Raw genomic sequence first — 18,735 nt, forward strand, 5'->3', positions numbered from 1 at the left:
CGTTCCAATCCAATTAAATAGAACAAATTATCAATCCTCAAGTAAATTAGTTATACATGCTCTTATTGCCAAAAAAAAAAATTAGCTTCATTGATGGCACAATTGAAGAACCGTCTCAAGATGTAAATTCAACCAAATTTGAACTCTGGAATCAGTGCAATAGTATCCTAATATCTTGGTTAACTCAATCAGTGAAGTCTTTACAAGCGCCGTCATCCAATATCAAGAATACCTTTGATTCTAATTCTATTTCTATTTTTCATTCTTAACAAAAAATTCATTTATTTCTTTAGAAATGTATGAGTTTGCAACTGGTACGTATTCTTTTGGCTTGAACTATCGCATATGAGATGGGCAAGGAGCTCTGAGTTAACTAAGAAGGCTCCAATCCACAAGGTTGGTAGCTGCATTTGCAAGACATATGAACTTAGCATCCATACTTGATCTTGATATAATTTGTTGTTTGTTTGAGCTCCATCTTACCCTATTCCTGCCAAAAATAAACCATTTCCATCACTTGGATCAGAATGCCCTTGAAAATCACTAGGTCTAGATAATATAACAAACCAAAACATTGAGTCCCTTGTAAACAGCAAAGAATACGCTTCACAACCCTCCAATGCAAAACAGTAGGAGAATGAATAAAATGGCATACCTTGTTGACACAATATGCAAGTTCACCACACGTTATGGGTGCATGCTCGAGTCAATGAGTGCATGCGCAGTTACTATTATCTCAATCCAGATCATTTGAAAATTGTTCACAATGAGTCACGTTCTTATTGAATGTTCTACGTATATGTACGATCCATCACGACAAAACAAAATCAATTTCGAGCTAATGAGAAAGGATACAAATATACAACAAATGATTATAGCCTACATAAATGCAGAATTACTCAAACTCCGTTTGATAATCATTTAATCCCAAAAACTAAGATTATAAACACTACTTTCGCATATGTATTTCTTTGTTTGTCATATGCGTTTTAGGAATATTCTCAAAGTAATTTAACCTTTTCCGTATGAAACATCAAAATCATTGTACAGAAATCACGAAAAAATGAAAGCAACTTTCAAAAATAAAAAATAAATGGAGAAGAATACGGACAACTACAAGTTCAACGACGTATGATATTCATTAACTGTACATATCTAGAGCATAGATACAACAAACCAATTACTGTAAATATGTACCTCTGCTCCAATGAGTTGCAAAGATGCTAGTTTTCTCTTTGGAATGTTATTGAACCCATAAGCAATAGCAACATCCTAGAAACAAATAAATTTGTATGATCAATAGCCATCAAGGTGTAGCAAGGAATGTACACATATATTCCCTGCTTCAGATCTATGCATGGTTAGCAAAAACAGAAAGATCGAAATACTTATCAAACAACATGACCAAAATCACTGTTTGTTCGGCAGACAAATTGTACTAACTATACAATAGAACCAATTGGAATTTGAAGCAAAGAAACTGAAAATGAACAAAACCAACCTATCCTTCTTACAGAATAAAAGACCAGAATAACAGGTAAGACACCTAAGATTAGTGCGAGAAATAGGAAGCATTTGAAACATAAACACTATAAAATGGAAAACAAATACCTTTCAATCTCTAATGTCCCTGCATCTTTAATCGATTCGTTTAGAGACACGTAAACTCAAGACATGATAAAGCCAGCAAGTTGAATCAAATCACTGGATGCACACCCTCACTTCATCCCTTTCACAATCACTGGGGGAGATGAGTTCATTAATGTGCTAAGCTTCTTCCTATCCTTTCTTAAATCAAAGCATCAGAATTCAAGTTTATGACTACCAGTAATCTCCACAAGAACAACTCCCATTCTCCAAGTGATGAAATCGGTGCCCATCGCGCACAACAAGTTTTCTCATGGAAACAAGAGAAATCAATTTCATCACCTGGTGACAATCGTTGCAAACTCGAAGGTTCTTCATCACATGGATTGGCATCCAATCAGGCAAGCTAATCAAACCAAAGGCAATAGCAAGCTTCTCACTATGATAGCCAATCGAACTTGACGCATCAACATAACCATAATCATCTTTGATCTTCTTAACAATGTCTTCCAATGCCTTACAAATATCCTTGATTTGTGGATGGTTTGTGTCATTAACAGTAAAGACATGGACCCTATTGCTCACCTCTATCCAGCTGCAGCCAGGATCTTTCTGTACTCCTTTCTGTCTCATCAATTGTCTCACATCAGAAACACATTCCAACTTTCCGGAGCTGGAGTAGACATTTGCTAGCAGAATGTAACTTTCAGAGTGTTCAGCGTTCAATTCTAGCAAGTTCTTCATTGCCATCTCTGCCATTTCAGTGTCATGGTGGATCCTACAAGCGCTGAGTAGAGTGCCCCATATGGTGACATTTGGCTTAAATGGCATTTGACCAATCAGATCCATGGCCGACTTTAGTAACCCAGCTCGACCAAATAAATCTACCATACACGCAAAGTGCTCAGGAGTTGCACAGATGCCAAAATCTTTAGACATGGAGTTAAAGTAATGTTTTGCTTCTTTTACAAGGCCTGAATGGCTGCAACCTGAGAGAATTGCTACATAGGTGATATGATCAGGTTTGCAACCAACCATCAACATGTTCTGAAACAGTTCAATCACCTTCCTGCCTTGACCATTTTGAGCATATCCTCCCATTATTGAGTTCCAAGAAATCAAGTTCTTCTCTTGTATTGAGTCAAAAACTTTATGCGCATCTTCAATTTTACCACATCTAGAATACAAGGTAATTGCACTGTTAGCAACTGAAACATCAGAACCAAGCCCTACTCTTACTGCTTGGGATACTATTTGTGTTCCAAGTTTTGAAATTGCTAACTCCGAACAAGAACTAATCGTGGTAACAAAGGTGACCCAATCAGGCCTAACTTCTTGTCTTAGCATACAAATGTATAATTTTAAACCTTCTTCCCAAAAACCGTTCTGGAAATATGCACTTAACATCGAATTCCAACTTACGACATTACGCTCCGGCATTCGGTCAAAATAATACTGTGCTCTTTCTACATTGCCATTGCGAGTGAATGAAGTGATCATTGCTGTCCATGAAATAACATCTCTAGCAGCCATTGTTTCAAAAGCAAGATTTGCCTTCTCAACATCTCCACATTTTGCATACATTGTCAAAGTAGCATTGCCTACAGGCAAAGATGAATCCATCCCAGTCTTCACCGCAAATCCATGTAATTGCTCCCCAATTGAAATATTTTCTTCTCCTTCACATACACCAAGAATGGTTGCAAGAATAAAGTCATCCATAATAACACAATCTTCTCTCATTCGGTAAAAAATATCATAAACTTCTTCTTGACTACCAAACTGTGCAATTCCACTTATTAGTGAAGTCCAGGTTACTACATTGCGTTCGGTTAGTGAGTTAAATACCCTTTTTGAAGCTTCGATTAGTCCACATTTTGCATACATATCTACCAACCCATTGCCCACCAAAACATCTAAAATGGGTTCGATGCGCATAATTCGGGCATGCAAATGTTTACCCCATTGAAAATCATAGATATTGGCACATGCACTAAGAACGCTTGCATATGTCATTGAATTTGGTTGACAATCATGAATCCACATCTCAACAAACGTACTAAGGCTCCGTGTGTGCAGGCCATGTTGAGAAAATGCTGAAATGATTGTGTTCCAAGAGACGGAATCGTGTTCAGGCATTTTCATGAAAGTGTCAAGTGCTTGTCCCATCTCGTGTAATTTAGAGTAACCATAGATCATACTATTCCAACTAAATAAGCTTGGCTTTTCAATCCTTAGAAAGACCTGCTCAGCAGCATAAATAGCACCACACTTTACATACATATCAATGACAGAATTTTGGATGGCTTCGTTGTTTCCAATGCCATATTTCACTGAGAGACCGTGCAACTGAAGAGCTATCCGTAAATAACCAACGCTACTACAAGCCTTCATTGCACAAGAGAAAGAAAACAAGTCAGGAACACAATCTGAATCCCGAAACATTGAAACAAAAAGCTTAATAGTATCCACCGCTTGACCGTTACGGAAGTAGCCCGACATCATTGCAGTCCAAGAAACAGCATCTCTAAGGGGCATTTCACCAAACATCTTTTCTGCTTCCCTTACTCGACCAGAATCCAACAACCCATTAAGAATCGTGTTCCAAGTAATGACATTACGATGCTCGCTATCAAAGAAAATCCGAAGAGCCTCACTTATTAATCCACATTTTGAGTACATATGTAAGAGATGGTTTTGGAGGAAAACAGAGGAACACAAACCAGTGGAGATGAGTTGGCCATGAAGCTTTGATGCAATGGATGTTGATCCAAGAAAAGTACAAGCTTTCATGGCCTCAAAGAATTTTTGGGAGAGTTCCATGTAAGAAAGCTGAGCAAAGGGGTCATGACCGAGATTGAACCTTCCATAGAGGAATTGTTGCTGAGTTGAAAAACGGCAAACCTGAGGAGGGAGGCCATGGAAGAGCCTGAGGAAGAACCTGGAAATAATCTAGGTGAGAAAGCCAAACTAATAGAACTGTATACTTGCATCTTCAAAATTATAAATGCTCCATGAATAACTTCCATTACACTAGTTCAGAGTTTCAGAGAAATTCATCAACTTAATGAACAAGTCTGGAAATTACCATAAGCTCTATCAAACATGTGAGAAATTCAAAAATTACAACCTATATGTATTCACCATATTAGAAGTATTTTCAAAATGATAAACTCCATCAACCAATATGAAACTATAAATGTATTCCACCAATAATCATGCTTATACACAACTTGTACTTAGCGAACTTTCAAAACTAGAGATTCATGTAAAAAACTACAATTTGACAACTGGTAATCATATAACAGAAATATAAAAGCCAAAAAGATCGAAGATTATAGCTTCCATAACTACAGAATAGCCTAGCCAAATAGCATGTGATATATTTCCTAAAAAGTAAAGAAACATAAAAGTATAGCAATCACAATAACTCTATGGTAGAGCCGTAAGGAGGAGGGAGTGAGAGAAATAGACCTTGTTTTGGGGAGACATGTATACAATGCAACCTTTGTGCAACAAAACATTTGTGTCTGATATTAAGCTTCCTACGCCAAACCTGCAAAACTGAAAAGACACGTATCACTAATACATGATATCACCTTAACCACATAGAACAAGTCCCATCCAACAAGAGATTTCTTTAAATACATGAATTCACCTATAACATATATACACAAATGACGTTTATTAACTCAAAAGTACCAATGAACTACAAGATGCTACAAGATGGCGGATGGTGAAAAACACTATCGGCACTCACAATTGACAACAAACTCCAAACTCAAATATGTCAATAAACTCCAATACTTCATATCATAATCTCCTTACAAACTTACATATTCCTGAACCTTCTTATGACGATTTCTTCCTTTCAAGATAAACCCTCGAGTAGTTTTTTTTTCTTCTTCTTCTTTTTCCCTTCTAACAGGTCCCTCCCCAAGGTAAAATGGAAAGAAAAAAAAAACTCAACTAAAAAACATGAGTGGTTAGCTTAGGATTAAAATAATGCAGCAGAATTGAAATAACAAGACTCTTGAACCCATCATCCCTAACACCAAAAATAGAAGTGCATTCCAAGAAAATAACATTTAGATGAATCTAAACTTTTTATCGCCTTGAATATTTAACTAGTATAACATCCCTAATTCGATTTACTAAAGCACCAAGAATTCGAACTATTGCTAGGAATTGAAAGAAATATTACTGCACAACCACTTTCTATATGGTTGTTTGGCAAAGTTCCAAATCCATCAAATGTTAATAATGTGAGAAATTAATAACAGGTGAAATAATAAATAAAAAAATCAGTAGCTCATAATCTCAAGTACTAGGACAAAACCGACTTTGCACTAACCAATGAGATACGTGTGGTTCTTATGAGGCAAAAACAAACACTACAATATTAGCTATACAAATGATAATATCAAGGCTTTGTCAAGCAACCAATTCATAGAACTCATTGCATATTAGGTCACCCCTACTAAGAGATGTAGGCCCCCTTCTCATTCATTAATGTTAAATACTTTTGAGAAAATCTTTTGCTGATTTTTGTGTGATTCCATATCAGAAGAAATGTAAATTTTGTTTACCTCCCATTGCAAGTTTGCTTCACAAATTTTCTTGGACTGAACCTCTTCATCTGGGATTAGATATATATTTAATTTCAAATGGCAAATGATACATTTCCTCTCTTTCTATTCCTGAACTTCAAAGTGTACGCCCAGATTCTACAAAATACCGAAATAATCAACCAAAATGGTAAACTGTTCAAAAAGCCATCGGGATACTATATGTTGAACTCCATGCTTCAACAAAAAATTCATATAGGCAGACCTCATAATGCTTGTGATTTCGGATTTAAACTCAAGCATGAGACTTACTTCAAAAAATGTGAACGGATCGGGCCGCCCACCCTCTCTTCTTGCTTCTCCCTCCCGCCACCCCTCCCCTGTTCAGCTTCAACTCCGGGGACCTCTTCCGGCGGACGACGAGCTGCAGCCCATGTGCGATGAGTCCCTCCAGTTGACGAAGACCCACGGCGTGCTGCTTCTCTATGCAGCGGCCAGTCTCCTTCTCCGAAAACGAGCAGACGGCGATGCACAGCTTCCTGCGGCGGTTTTCACGACCGGCGACTCCAAGCAACAATACCGTGCGTTTCTCCTCGGTGAACAGAAACCAAGAGCTAATAAAAAAAAGTGTTCAAACAAAAACAACTCAATTTATGCCACATTTCAAAAATACTTTAAATTTAAAAAAATAATTAAAAAAATATATACTTACACTTAAATACACATTTAAAAAATATTCATTCACTATCAAAAATAAATAAATAACATTAAAAATTTTAGAAAATGTTGTCAAAAACATCGAGGATCTCAACCAATCACGTGTCTTCCCTGACACCCACCTATACCCAACAACGATGAATGGTGCTCAGATCACTTTAGGAAAAGTGAATTCGGGACATATCTTGACATATCTTGTTCTCTTTGGGCTTTTCCTTTCAAGCTACCTCATTTTTAAAACATGTCCGCTAGAGATAGGTTTTCACTCTTATAAAGAATGTGTTTCGTTCTCCTCTCCAACTGATATAGGATCTCACAAACATATCTATAAAAGAAAGAAAAAAAAAACATACATTTACCAGGTAAAGAAGAAGAATCTATGGGTTCAAAACTCGAGTCAGATCCAAATCTACTCTAGGCGCACGTCCAACCCAACATTAATGCATCTAACCCACGCCCCAGGAAGTATTACAAGCGTCCAACCCACGAGCAAGTTCAGCCCAACTCCAGCACACCCAAAATAAGCATCCCACTCCATTTCTACAAGCACGCGCAACCAGCACATCTGCTCTGTAAATCGTCCCGACTTTTAAGTGCATTAAGCGCGTTAATATCTTCTAATCTTATGTCGTTGATCCATATAGGTTGAATCGAATGTTGAGGAACAAATATGGGTCAGCTCTAAGAATATCTAGCGACCGAGTCTAGGCCAACTGAGTAAGTGGCTCTACTGTTCACTTGGTTGGACAAATTTGTATGATGTATGACGATGCATGTCTTGTTGCCCCTACATTGTCGTAAGTACGAAAATTTGACATAAATTATGTATGCATGATTCATAGGCTTATTACGTTATTAAATGAATGGAGACATGACTTGTATCATAAACTTATGTCATGACTTTAAGTCATGGGGACCTCATACATTATTGTGTGTTACAAGTGGGATACTTCCCCATTATGATTAGTACTGACGCATAAGAACCCCATAGTGAGAGGCCTCCATAAATATTGTAAGGTACATGTTCGTGCTAATCATAATAGAGAAGTATTTTGATGCATATGACACAAAAAAAAAAATGCATGAGGTTCTCATAGCATCGAAAACTCTATTGATTTATAAAATATTTAGTATATTAATTATGCATTCATAATTTATGTTAAATCTTTCATACGTAGCATAGCTTACATGACATGATGTATAGAGATTTATGCATCATAGATTATCAACATCATAATATAATTCTACGACATGTCATAGCCACTCTATAGTATAGCGTATAAACATGACATAACACCACACAGCATAAAGTAGCATAACATGGTATAACATAACATGGCATAGCATAGTATAATATGACATAGACACATGTAAGGCCCACGAGGCACATGTCATCATACATTCATCCAACCAAACCAACCGTGATTCACTTGCATGGTTGACCTGAGCTAACATTATATTAACTTATATTTGGTGCGAGCTCGAAACTTTCATCTGCAATCCAAATCAACCTAGAAGATCATCAAGGGACTCTTGTAATGGATGTAGCTCTTCTAATATTTCCAGTGAGTGAAGACTATCCCTGCAAACCGTTCGATATAGTCTCGGTTCATTCATGTACCTCTTTAAGTCTTTCTTAGTCATCCTGTCCTTAGGATCGCTTGTCTCGGTTCATTCATGTACCTCTTTAAGTCTTTCTTAGTCATCCTGTCCTTAGGATCGCTTGTCTCGGTTCATTCATGTACCTCTTTAAGTCTTTCTTAGTCATCTTGTCCTTAGGATCGCTTGTCTCGATTCATTCATGTACCTCTTATTTATTCGGGTTTCATAATTTATTAACCATCATATCTTTATGATCTCTTTCATTCGAATGCACTCTCGGTCTCGTAGATAGCCTTCAAATATATTTTCAAACTTGAAGCTTGATTTTCTACATTATTATATTCTCCCATATTTTTTAAATACATTTTTATAATTTATTTTATTTTTAAATTAAAATGAAATTTTTTAGAGGTATTTTAATAATTTAATCGAGGAATAAAGTCGAACTCAGCCGGCTTACAAAAATGCTTCCCGGAAAGATATTTTGGTTCCCACGATTGTGAAGCTCGGATAAGCCATGGAGACTCTTTCTATGGTTACATGCTTCACCTGCAAGCAGACTCCACCGCCAACCAGATTCCTATCTCGCACAGCTACAGCATTATCTCATTTGCAGAAATCAAAGCTCCCTATTCCATTATCGCGAACAAGAATTCGGGCAGGTTTGTTCTCCCATACTTCTTTTCACATTGTTAGCTTGATTTTCCAGTGGAACTGAGAAGAGCGTAATGACGCGATCTTAGAATCGAAGTTAGGAGTCATTTTTTGGAATTTCGGTTTGGTGATTTGATATTCTATCAATTCTGTCAAATTAGAAGACTGTTCGGTTGCTTCAATTGGAAGGTGATTATAATAGGGGAATTTGAAGTTTTTTCCACCGAAATTCAACAGCGTTTTGACAAGAAACTGAACGCTTTGTTCTTAACTCCATATACGTAGAGATAGGGAATTAATAGGTAGTCTTACTTCTCCCATGTAACTCAGTTTTCATTGATCCCAACTTCAAGGATACTAGGATGTGAAAAGATTATTCGTTTGAGTTGTTGACGTATTCTAACTTCTAAGCTACGTTTCCTAAAGGAATTGGCAATTTACTGTGAAAAGCCAAAGTTACTAAGTCCTATTCTTCAGAAAAGCCAGTTTTCATGCGGTTCCTCTCCTTAGAAGAACCAATGGCTGAAGAATGATGTCAAGCTATTATGCGATCCCAGGATGACTCATGATATTTTTTTTTTTTAAGAATCAGAGAGATACTAGAAAATAGAGCTTAGAGAACAATGATTTTTCCCGCATCTTCCTCCTTCATTCGAGTGGTAAATGCTCACTCACTCTCTCACTGCGTGATTTCTTCACTTAGAGTTGTGAATCTAGTAAAAGTCGAAGGCTAAGAAGAATGTGTCAAAAGTTGAGATAACGTCTGGATACGATAATCAGACGATTCACCACAGAATAACAGAATAGGAAGAACCACTTTTGAATCAACTTGAGTTATCAAGTCAATAGTTATAATTAAGAACTAGGATAAGTAGGGTGGGTAGCAGCTAATATTTACTAATGCAGTAGGATTAGTGGTAAATTCATGTTAAGCTTAATTCTTAGTGGATTACTTTGTTAATGCCTTTAGTATCTGTTTTTATTTTTATATTCCCTTTAGACTAGAATCTCTCTCATGTATTCAATAATATTTGATGCAAAGCCTTTGGTTTGAGGGGAACATTAGAACTTTCAATGATAAAGCAAAAAAACATAGATTACTGCCTTGACAATGTTTATTTTATAGGCTTCTCATGGTGTAAACTGTATCCTTCCTTCAATGGCTATCTGTAATTTTTTTTTTGCTTTGAGGCTTTGTTTTTCTTCCCTCTGTTCGTAATTTGTTAATTTAATACCATCTATGAAATTCCTGTTTGCTTACTAAAAATGTATATCATCTTGTTAAATTTTCTTCAATTAATTTGATTTTACAAACTATCTAATGGGCTTGAATGCCTTTTTATACGTAACTTTTTAATTCATGTTTTTTAAAAATAAATTCAGTAATATTAATATGTTTTCTTAAAATATTCTTTATATACGAAAAGGATATTATTATTATTTTACTATTTTTTTAATCAAGTAGGATATTATCAACTTCAAAAGTTTTGGTATCATTAATATATAGCAATTGTTTTTTTTTTGTTCTTACAATAATATATTATACAACTCATCATTCAGCCTTTTTCTAATTTTCGTAATGAAAAATATTAATTTTCATGAAGTTATTGATTAAATTGCATGTTATCTATGCATAGATACTCATTAACTATTTATTAATAATTGTTTATATTAGATATAAGTACATAGTAATTTACTCGGCTATTTGAAACTTACAAAGATTTTGTCCTCTTCTTTTGGCTTTGTACTATTGACACGATGCTTGTGATTTTCCTTGCATTTTCATTAGTAGTTTCTTTACTACAAGTAGTTTATTATTGTTATTTTCTGGCAGCCTATTCCAATGCTTTTAACTTTAAGTTGGCTAACTAGCGCATACTGATCTTCACATAGTGTCTTGTTTTTTCAGTAAGTGAAATTGCAGAAGAGGATGTTCTACAAGCATTCTTTGAGGAACGAAAACTAAATGCAGATTTTATATCAAAAACTTCTGATATGCTTTGGCAGAGGGAGGTCATGAAATTCGAAGATGTGACTGACGACAGATTTACTGATACTTCCCAAGAAGTACTGGTACAATATGCTTAGCATTTTCAATGCTTTCAGTTTCAATGTTCAATTTATGATAGCATTTCAATGCTTAGTGTTTATGATGTCAAAGGGAGGTCTGTGCATGACAGCCAGCCATTGGAAACTAATTAATATGTTTCTACAATAATGAACGAACATATTTGTATCGTCACTTTGGTACCCTAGTATCATTTTATTCCTCTAGCAGTATGGTAGCAGATATCATCCAACTTAGTGTAAGTAGATAAAACACATGCTCAATCATGTCAAGTTAGGTGAAGAAAATGATAAAAGTTGTGGTTATGCCCATCTAAACTTTCAGGAAGATGAACAAATAACACAAAATGTTCTATATAAGAATTGTTTGTAAAATTTTTTTGGCTATAGTAGAAGGAAAAGATACTGAATGTGAGTTCCCACATATGCTGTTGAAATCAATTTTTTATTTGCACTACATGTACTGTACGTTACACCAAATTGGTGAGTTTCATGTAATTTTGAAATCTTTGTTAATTTTCTGAAAACTAAACTGTATTTTGAATGGTTTTATCAATGCTTAAAATGCACTAAAACGTTGTTCTGCTTTTTTTACCTTTTTCAGAGGATAGTGCAAACTCTTGTTTTTTCCCTTTAATTCTTGATTTACAACTTGTAGGTTGATGAAAACGATGATGGTGGTGGGTTTTTGAAATTGTCCGCCACTCAAGCATGGGTCTCAGGTGGTAACTCTGCACCAATCAATAAAAAAGTTGGTGATAAGGTGTGCCTGCTCCAGCTCTTATATTATGAGTTATAGAAGTGATTTTATATGTGGTTTCCATGAACCAGTTTAATTGCTCTGGACTAGTGGCCAGATAAGATCAGCCAATCACTTCTGCAGAAGACTAACTTTCCTTAATTCCTCTATTTTCTTTAACAGATACTTCCAGATGACCGTGAAAGAAGGAAGAAACTAAATTTTCTCAAATATGAAGCTGTATGATACTTGAACTCAGTATGTTCATTGGTTGTTTATGTAAGGTGGTAATACTTTTATGTCATCTAAGATCATCTTGATATAAAATTAATGCCTGCACGTCAATCACTAAACTTGTCCAAAATCAAAATTTCCCATGTTTTTCAAAGTTTGTACGTAATATAAATGGGTCACTAAAAGAGTTGGGGCTGGATTGAATTGGGGCCTACAAAGGTAAGAGCCTCCCAAGGAATTGTTTTCATTTTTGAAACATAGGCGGTTGAATGGACCAAGTCTAGCATAAAAACATTTGGCCCAAACAACCCTTAAACCTATTGTTCGATTGCTTGGGTTGTACTGGCTAGTTGGGCCATAAGCAGACCTTATAATTTTACATTTTTAATAACTGATTTTTAGGAAAAAAATTATGAAATTATTATATGTTTACCTACAAGCTTAAATAAATTACTTTTTTTTAATGGAAATCAGTGATACATTAGTCATTAATAATTCTACGTAAATAATATTCATTATGTATTTGTGCATGATAATACAAAGATATATTACTCCTCAAGTGAAGGATTCAAAGCCCAAGGCAGCTTCTCGACAGAGGCCAAGCTTGGGATTTGTTTTCAAAATCTTTGGTAGTTGGCCCTTCATTGTTTGGAAATTATTATTATTATTATTATTTAACCAATATCGATAAAAATTAACTTCAGAATAAGAACTATATTTAAGATATATTGAAAGTAAATTCAAACATTTGAAAGTATAAGGACTAAAATGAAATGAGATCTAAAGTACATGGACCGAAATGGTATTTTAACCTACTTTTTATAAAGTTTCTATAGTAATTTGTTAAGCATGTAAACTTTCTGTGCTTGCACACTTATTGGTTTACAGATGCTTCCATTTTGTTTTCTTTTCAATTCGCATGGGCAGATCAAGTTTTGCTCCTTACACTACTGTGGCTTTGGCGTTGATTGTATGAGATGCTTTGAGTATAAAATTGATTTGATAAAGTGCTCCCTTATGTAATCTAGTTGCATTTAAAGCTTTTCTCCTTTTCCTTTTTCTTTTCTGGTAATTTACTTTTTGGCTACATCATGAAACTACAGAATAATTGGCTAAAAGTGATGGAAGATGAACATTTTTTACCATTAAAGAATTTGGAAGTTGATCACTAATTCCCTTTTTAACACAGCTCAAGAGGGAACTGATGCTTTTGTCTGTTGGCATTGGAACTGCATGCAGTGGGTATTGCCTGATAGTATTTTCGTTCCAGGTATATTCCAATTGAAGAAGAAAGGGCATTATCTTGTGTGCTACAGTAATTTTTTTGGTTGATTTACAGTTCTTTTAGTACAAAGTAGAAGGAAGGATGCCATTATAGACTGGAGTCATTATATTATAAAGAAGTTGCTATGTTACTTAGACTCCAGTATCTATTTCATTAACATTTATTGGCCTGGATCATCTCATTTTCTTCAAGTGACACCTCACTTTTTCTTGACATGACTCATTAGTTGAGAGGAGCTTGCTTGCTGATGAAGGAATTTATTTGTTTTTTCTGTTCAGGCTGCTATTAGTTATGCAGTAGGAGCCCTTTCGAGGTTAGTTGATATGGTTTTAATGTTGCTGTTATTTTGTAACTTCATTTTGGCATGCTGTGGTTCACTACCAAGAGTTAAGTTTTCATTCCAAGATTTGAAGTTTTCAAATAAGATCTTGGTCAGGATGTAAGAATAAATATTAACTAACAAGACTCTTCCAAAACAATTTCTTGGAGAAGTTTGTAAGAATCAAAGTGACCTCTAGTCAAATCAGTTTTTGCCTCCTACGGAGGAAAAAAAAAAAAAATATATCCGTTCTTAAATTGTGATTAGATTTCTATTGCACAATTATCAGAGAAACCTTGTTATTTTGTTGTAATTGTGCAATAACATCTGGGATTATCTCTAATGCAGCTGCTTATACCTCCAGTTATTATATCGACATGCTGACAAACTATCTAAAGACATGGTTCCCGATATCTTCACGCAGAAAAAGACAAAAAAGTATGGATAAATCCCATAGTCGATCTATTTGTTTATTGAGTATAACTTGTTTGTCACAATCAACATTCATTCTTTGAGCCAGAATTGGAATAAGAAGTGAAGATATCCAGAACGTGTTTGAAAAATCAGTGAGGGGAAGTAGCATTGCCCTGTCATCTCCTAGGCTTTTGATTCCTGCTGCAATATATGCAATATGGATCCTCTCTCATAAATATCTTGCCAACGACTTCTTCGACTTCCAGGTAACAAATGACTGTGTGGACCTTTTTGTTTGATATAATGTTTTAACCAATTGAACTAGTCTCGAGTTAAAAAGACTATATTTATTTTAAATGCATGTAGCCCCAAAAATAACACTCGGATGTTTTCATGTGATTCTCTTCCTGTGTTTAGCTCACGCCAGCCATGGTTGGGATGTTTGTCTATAAAGCAGCTGCACTTGTTCAAGTTTACAGGGACAATGAAAACCTGAGATTGGACTTTCCAGAAAATGATGGGGGCTCGGCATGACTGCACCACGCTTTTCGACATTAACCAGAGACAAATGACCTGCCCATTTTATGTTCGAAGCAACTGCTGGTTGTGTCTAAGAAGTCTGCACATGCGGACCCCAGGTCAGCGTCTTAACTCCCTTTCCTACACCATAACTGATATGGAGATGATATGCAGACGTTCAGTAATTCAATCAAACACCATTGGGATTAAGTACTATGCCATTTCATGTTTTAGTGCACAAATGTTTGGTTGCTTAGTGAAGAGAAGAATTAAAGTGCCCTGTTTCTGCCATTACTGAACCCCAGTTGTTGGTCGAGTCGGTTTTAGCTAGGCCAGGGATTGATATGTTATTTATGAGTTATATGATTGAACTTTTTCTAAGATTTATTTTGGCAATCATCAGATTATAGCAATGACCATTGTTTTTTTTTTTTTTTTTTAATTGGCCCTGGATGAGTAGGGAGGGGGTTGCTTGGTAGCTCTTTCGGGATGTATTACTCGTTAAATTTGTTTATAGGAGACAATTTCGTTAATACTAAGTATATAGATTGGATGTTTTCATATTTTTCGTATAAAAGTTTCTATTTTATTTCTAATGCATTATCTGCATTTTTTATGAACACCAATAAAAAAAAATAACAAGACATTATGTACAAATTACTACAGAGCTCGTACAATTATTGAGTTTGATTCTATTGATTCTATTGGGTTAGTAATAATATTTTTACATTATCAACTTATTTCATTCTATATATATATATATCATAAGAGAAAGGCTTCTCATTCCCATTAATGTGGAGGCCCCTCTTAGTTCTCTTTATTAAAGGGAAGCTGCTATAAGTTGAAAAGGGAAAAAACCCAGTGAATTGAGTAACAAACCTAACCACATGAATATAACAACATAAGTTCCATCATAATTAGAGAAGAGATCCAAAGAAGAACCATGTGGCAAAGGATCCGGAACGTCACCACGCCACCCGAACGACCCAAGAAACACAACACTTCGATTCTTCGATAGCCCTACAAGACACTCTAGAGAGATTCACACTAAAAAAAAGTAATAGGGGAGGGAGCAGCTTTAGCTGGTAAAAAGTAATAGATTGACCCGCAATAATACCTACGGCTTCTCCCAATTCGACCAGGTCAACCGAACGTGAGCTGCTATATCGAATCCCCCGCTGCCCATCGGGCAAGAAGTTCACTGATTATGAGACAAGGTATACGGTTCATGAGCCCGAAAGCGAAGCGCTATGCCGGGGCGGGGGGACGGGACAAGAAACGGCGATTCAGTCCCTACCTCTGAAAGCAGAAGGAAGGCTTTCCCCCAGATCAATGAAGATGGGAGAAGTGTATTCTTCCGAATCCCCGAAATCGTTACTATCTTGTTACATTAAAAAGTTTGGAGATTATCTATAAAATATCGATAGACAATTTTCATCCATATATTTTGGCAAGATTTTTTTTATAAAAATAAAGAGCGTTAATTTCATGGATATTTTCTAAACCTAATACTTAGGATAAAAGTATTTTTGATTTGAGGTAATATTGATTTTCATAAATTTATTTTTGACATCTTAATATATTTTTTTACACAATATTATTAAAATTATATATAATATATATTTTGAAAAATATGTTTTGATTAATTTAGCCGGCGCTTAGTGGGCGTTGGGGTGGAAGGGCAGGTGTGTCATTTATGCAGCCGGTGGGCATCTCTACGGAACGGCGAGATGAACCAGCAAGAGCCACGAGGTGATTCCATTTCCATGTGCGCATCCACACCCATATTATTGTGATCAAGTTCCCTATCCCTCCAACGCCCTTTCCCCCCCAACTGAGCTCCTCCAGATCTTGCATCCATCCATGGCTCCTCGTAAACCCCGCGAGCCTCAAGTCCTCGAATCCTTCTACCCTCTCCTTGCTCTTGTCTTCCTTCTAGTTGCCTGCACCGAGCTCTGTGACGCCGCCGCTGTCGTCGATGTCTATCGCCTCATTCACTACGATATCTCTGGCGTTCCCTTTGGATCCCGCGCCGCTTCACTCAATCACCATGCTGCCTCTCTTCATTTTCCCCCTGCTGCTGCTGCTGCTGATCTCTCTCGCACCGTTTTCATCATTCCTCTTTGTGAACTCAACTTCACCTTCGTCAAAGGTACACCGTTCTTTTCTTTTTGCTACTTCCCGACTCCCTTTATGCACTTTGTCGTTATCTAAACCACTACACTTTCTTAGTAGCGTGTGGAGATTTTAGGAACTGTGTTTTAACTGTTGCGGCTTGAATTACTTTCGTAGATACAGTTTTAGATTAACTTCGTTTGTTGTGGGGAAATTTCGTTCACGACCCGGCTTCAATGCCTGAACAAGTCTATGAAGTAGTTCACCCTTTGAGTATTCGCATTGGAATATGCGAAATGTGGGAGGTTTTATCTTCTTTCTATTATCGAACAATAGCGTGCTTGCAGAATTGCAGAACTTCGTTAATCTAATTTCTCCTCTATTTGAAGGATGAAGAATATGACTGTTCTTACTTTTTAACTTCTCACATATTAGAAATCCTGCCTGTTTCTCTCAGTGAGAAGATTATGTGATCTTATATGTTATAAGAATTGTGGGTTTACCATTACCGCTCTTCTTTCTTCTGTTGGTAACCAGGATATCTTTTTGGTCTTGTGCAGAATGTTTATCTCAAAGAAAGCGTTTGGGAGGTCTTCTGATCTTGCTTCCCAAGATTCTTGGCTCGGATGGCCCGAAAAATGATGACTTTAAATGTCCACAAAATGGAGATGGGATGATTAAGGATCTACTGGTTGAACTTGAACGGTTGCTCATACATGCTACTCTACCTGTAAGTGAATTGAAAATAACTTCTGGTTGAAACATTTAAGCATTTCACTTCTTTTTATATCAATGACCACCGTCTTGTATTCCCTTACTGCAATTTCTATTTTCAATTTCTATAACGAATTTGTGTTTCTGAAAGTATCTGTGTCGTTCCAGTACCCTGTATATTTTGCTTCAGAAGGTGAAGATATTAATGCTGTTTTGGCTGATGTCAAGAGCAATGATGCCACTGGTCAGCTTGCAACTGCAACTACTGGCGGGTTAGTTGAATTTATTATGAAATTTTGGGCGCTTTAGTAGATTTTATGTGGATAACGGAAATCACAACAGAGGTAGGAAAGAATGGTGGCTATTTTTGGGATCTCAATATATTTTTATAATTTATAGTAGTTTTCTACTATAATTTATATTTTAATTCAGATTTGATATGATTATTAAGGGTTCTTTTTGCTACTGCATAAGCCTTCTATTGCAACAGACAACAACATAAGTATTGGATATTAAATTATATTATGTTTCTCCTACTTATGTTTTATTTTCGCCACTATCTCCTATCCTCCCCTTTTCACTTCGTCAATTCCCCCTTTGCATACAAGATTTGCGATGTTTTTCCTGTTATTTTCCTTTATTAGTTCATACTGAAGGAATTAACTACCAATGATTGTGATCTCAATTTTTTTGGAAATTTTGATCTAGGTATCGATGTGAATTAATATTTTGGAAAAATTATAGAAATCAATAGAGTTTCTGCACTTCTTAAATAACTTATGAAATTCTTTTGGATTGGAGCCCCATTTTGTATTTGGGGTTTGGGGTTATTTTTTTTTCTTGGACTTGTTTTTTCTTTCTATGCTCATGTATATCTTTTCATCTCTCTCAATGAAAGCCTGGTTATTTTTAAATTTTTTTTATTTAATAAAAAAACTTATAAAATTGTGATTATTTTTTTTGTGAAATTCTTAATATGTCTCGACACTTTTGATGTTTAATTGAAATTTACACCATGTTAAAAAGAAAATCTATCAGCCTTTAGTATTGATTTGATATCAAATCATTCAGTTTTGCATTAAAAGAAGTACATGCAGTATAAACTGTTTTTGTGCCATTTGCAACTGTTTTTTTTTTTTTTTTTTTTTTTTTTTTTTTTTTTTTTTTTTTTTTTTTTTTTTTTTTTTTTTTTTTTTTTTTT

General features: G+C 35.6%; 3 protein-coding genes across 8 annotated transcripts in view; 2 read left to right on the forward strand and 1 right to left on the reverse strand.

Moving 5' to 3' along the window:
• Nucleotides 1-119: 119 nt before the first annotated feature.
• On the reverse strand, nt 120-6,777 carry LOC111471635 (pentatricopeptide repeat-containing protein At2g13600-like). Of its 6 annotated transcripts, none has more exons than XM_023117340.1 (7): nt 6,468-6,777; nt 5,062-5,151; nt 4,060-4,528; nt 1,612-3,975; nt 1,198-1,272; nt 656-791; nt 120-490 (listed from the first exon to the last, which is right to left on the reverse strand). In XM_023117340.1, exons 2-4 carry the CDS (start codon nt 5,109-5,111, stop codon nt 1,822-1,824), a joined length of 2,673 nt encoding a protein of 890 aa, XP_022973108.1. In that variant the 5' UTR covers nt 5,112-5,151; nt 6,468-6,777; the 3' UTR covers nt 120-490; nt 656-791; nt 1,198-1,272; nt 1,612-1,821. The 6 variants fall into 6 exon arrangements, with proteins under 6 accessions (XP_022973108.1, XP_022973107.1, XP_022973106.1 ...); XM_023117339.1 differs by adding an exon at nt 6,177-6,314 and having other exon boundaries at nt 121-490; nt 1,612-4,528; nt 5,062-5,143; XM_023117338.1 differs by adding an exon at nt 6,177-6,314 and having other exon boundaries at nt 121-490; nt 1,612-4,528.
• A 2,143-nt stretch (nt 6,778-8,920) lies between these two features.
• LOC111471665 lies at nt 8,921-15,268 on the forward strand. The gene is made up of 9 exons (XM_023117387.1): nt 8,921-9,136; nt 11,038-11,201; nt 11,854-11,958; nt 12,118-12,174; nt 13,358-13,438; nt 13,732-13,766; nt 14,121-14,210; nt 14,293-14,452; nt 14,604-15,268. The coding sequence occupies exons 1-9, from the start codon at nt 8,992-8,994 to the stop codon at nt 14,718-14,720; spliced, it is 954 nt and encodes a 317-aa protein (XP_022973155.1). The 5' UTR covers nt 8,921-8,991; the 3' UTR covers nt 14,721-15,268.
• A 1,131-nt stretch (nt 15,269-16,399) lies between these two features.
• The window catches only part of LOC111471642 (nicalin-1-like), a 12,074-nt gene continuing 9,738 nt past the window's right edge, over nt 16,400-18,735 (forward strand). The window contains exons 1-3 of the mRNA XM_023117350.1: nt 16,400-16,857; nt 17,381-17,550; nt 17,703-17,806. Coding sequence (XP_022973118.1) covers nt 16,569-16,857; nt 17,381-17,550; nt 17,703-17,806 — 563 coding nt within the window. The 5' untranslated portion in view covers nt 16,400-16,568. The remainder of the gene's footprint in view (nt 16,858-17,380; nt 17,551-17,702; nt 17,807-18,735) is intronic.

This window comes from Cucurbita maxima, unplaced genomic scaffold, assembly GCF_002738345.1.
Source record: "Cucurbita maxima cultivar Rimu unplaced genomic scaffold, Cmax_1.0 Cma_Scf00054, whole genome shotgun sequence".
In the NCBI taxonomy this organism is placed as follows: Eukaryota; Viridiplantae; Streptophyta; class Magnoliopsida; order Cucurbitales; family Cucurbitaceae; genus Cucurbita; species Cucurbita maxima.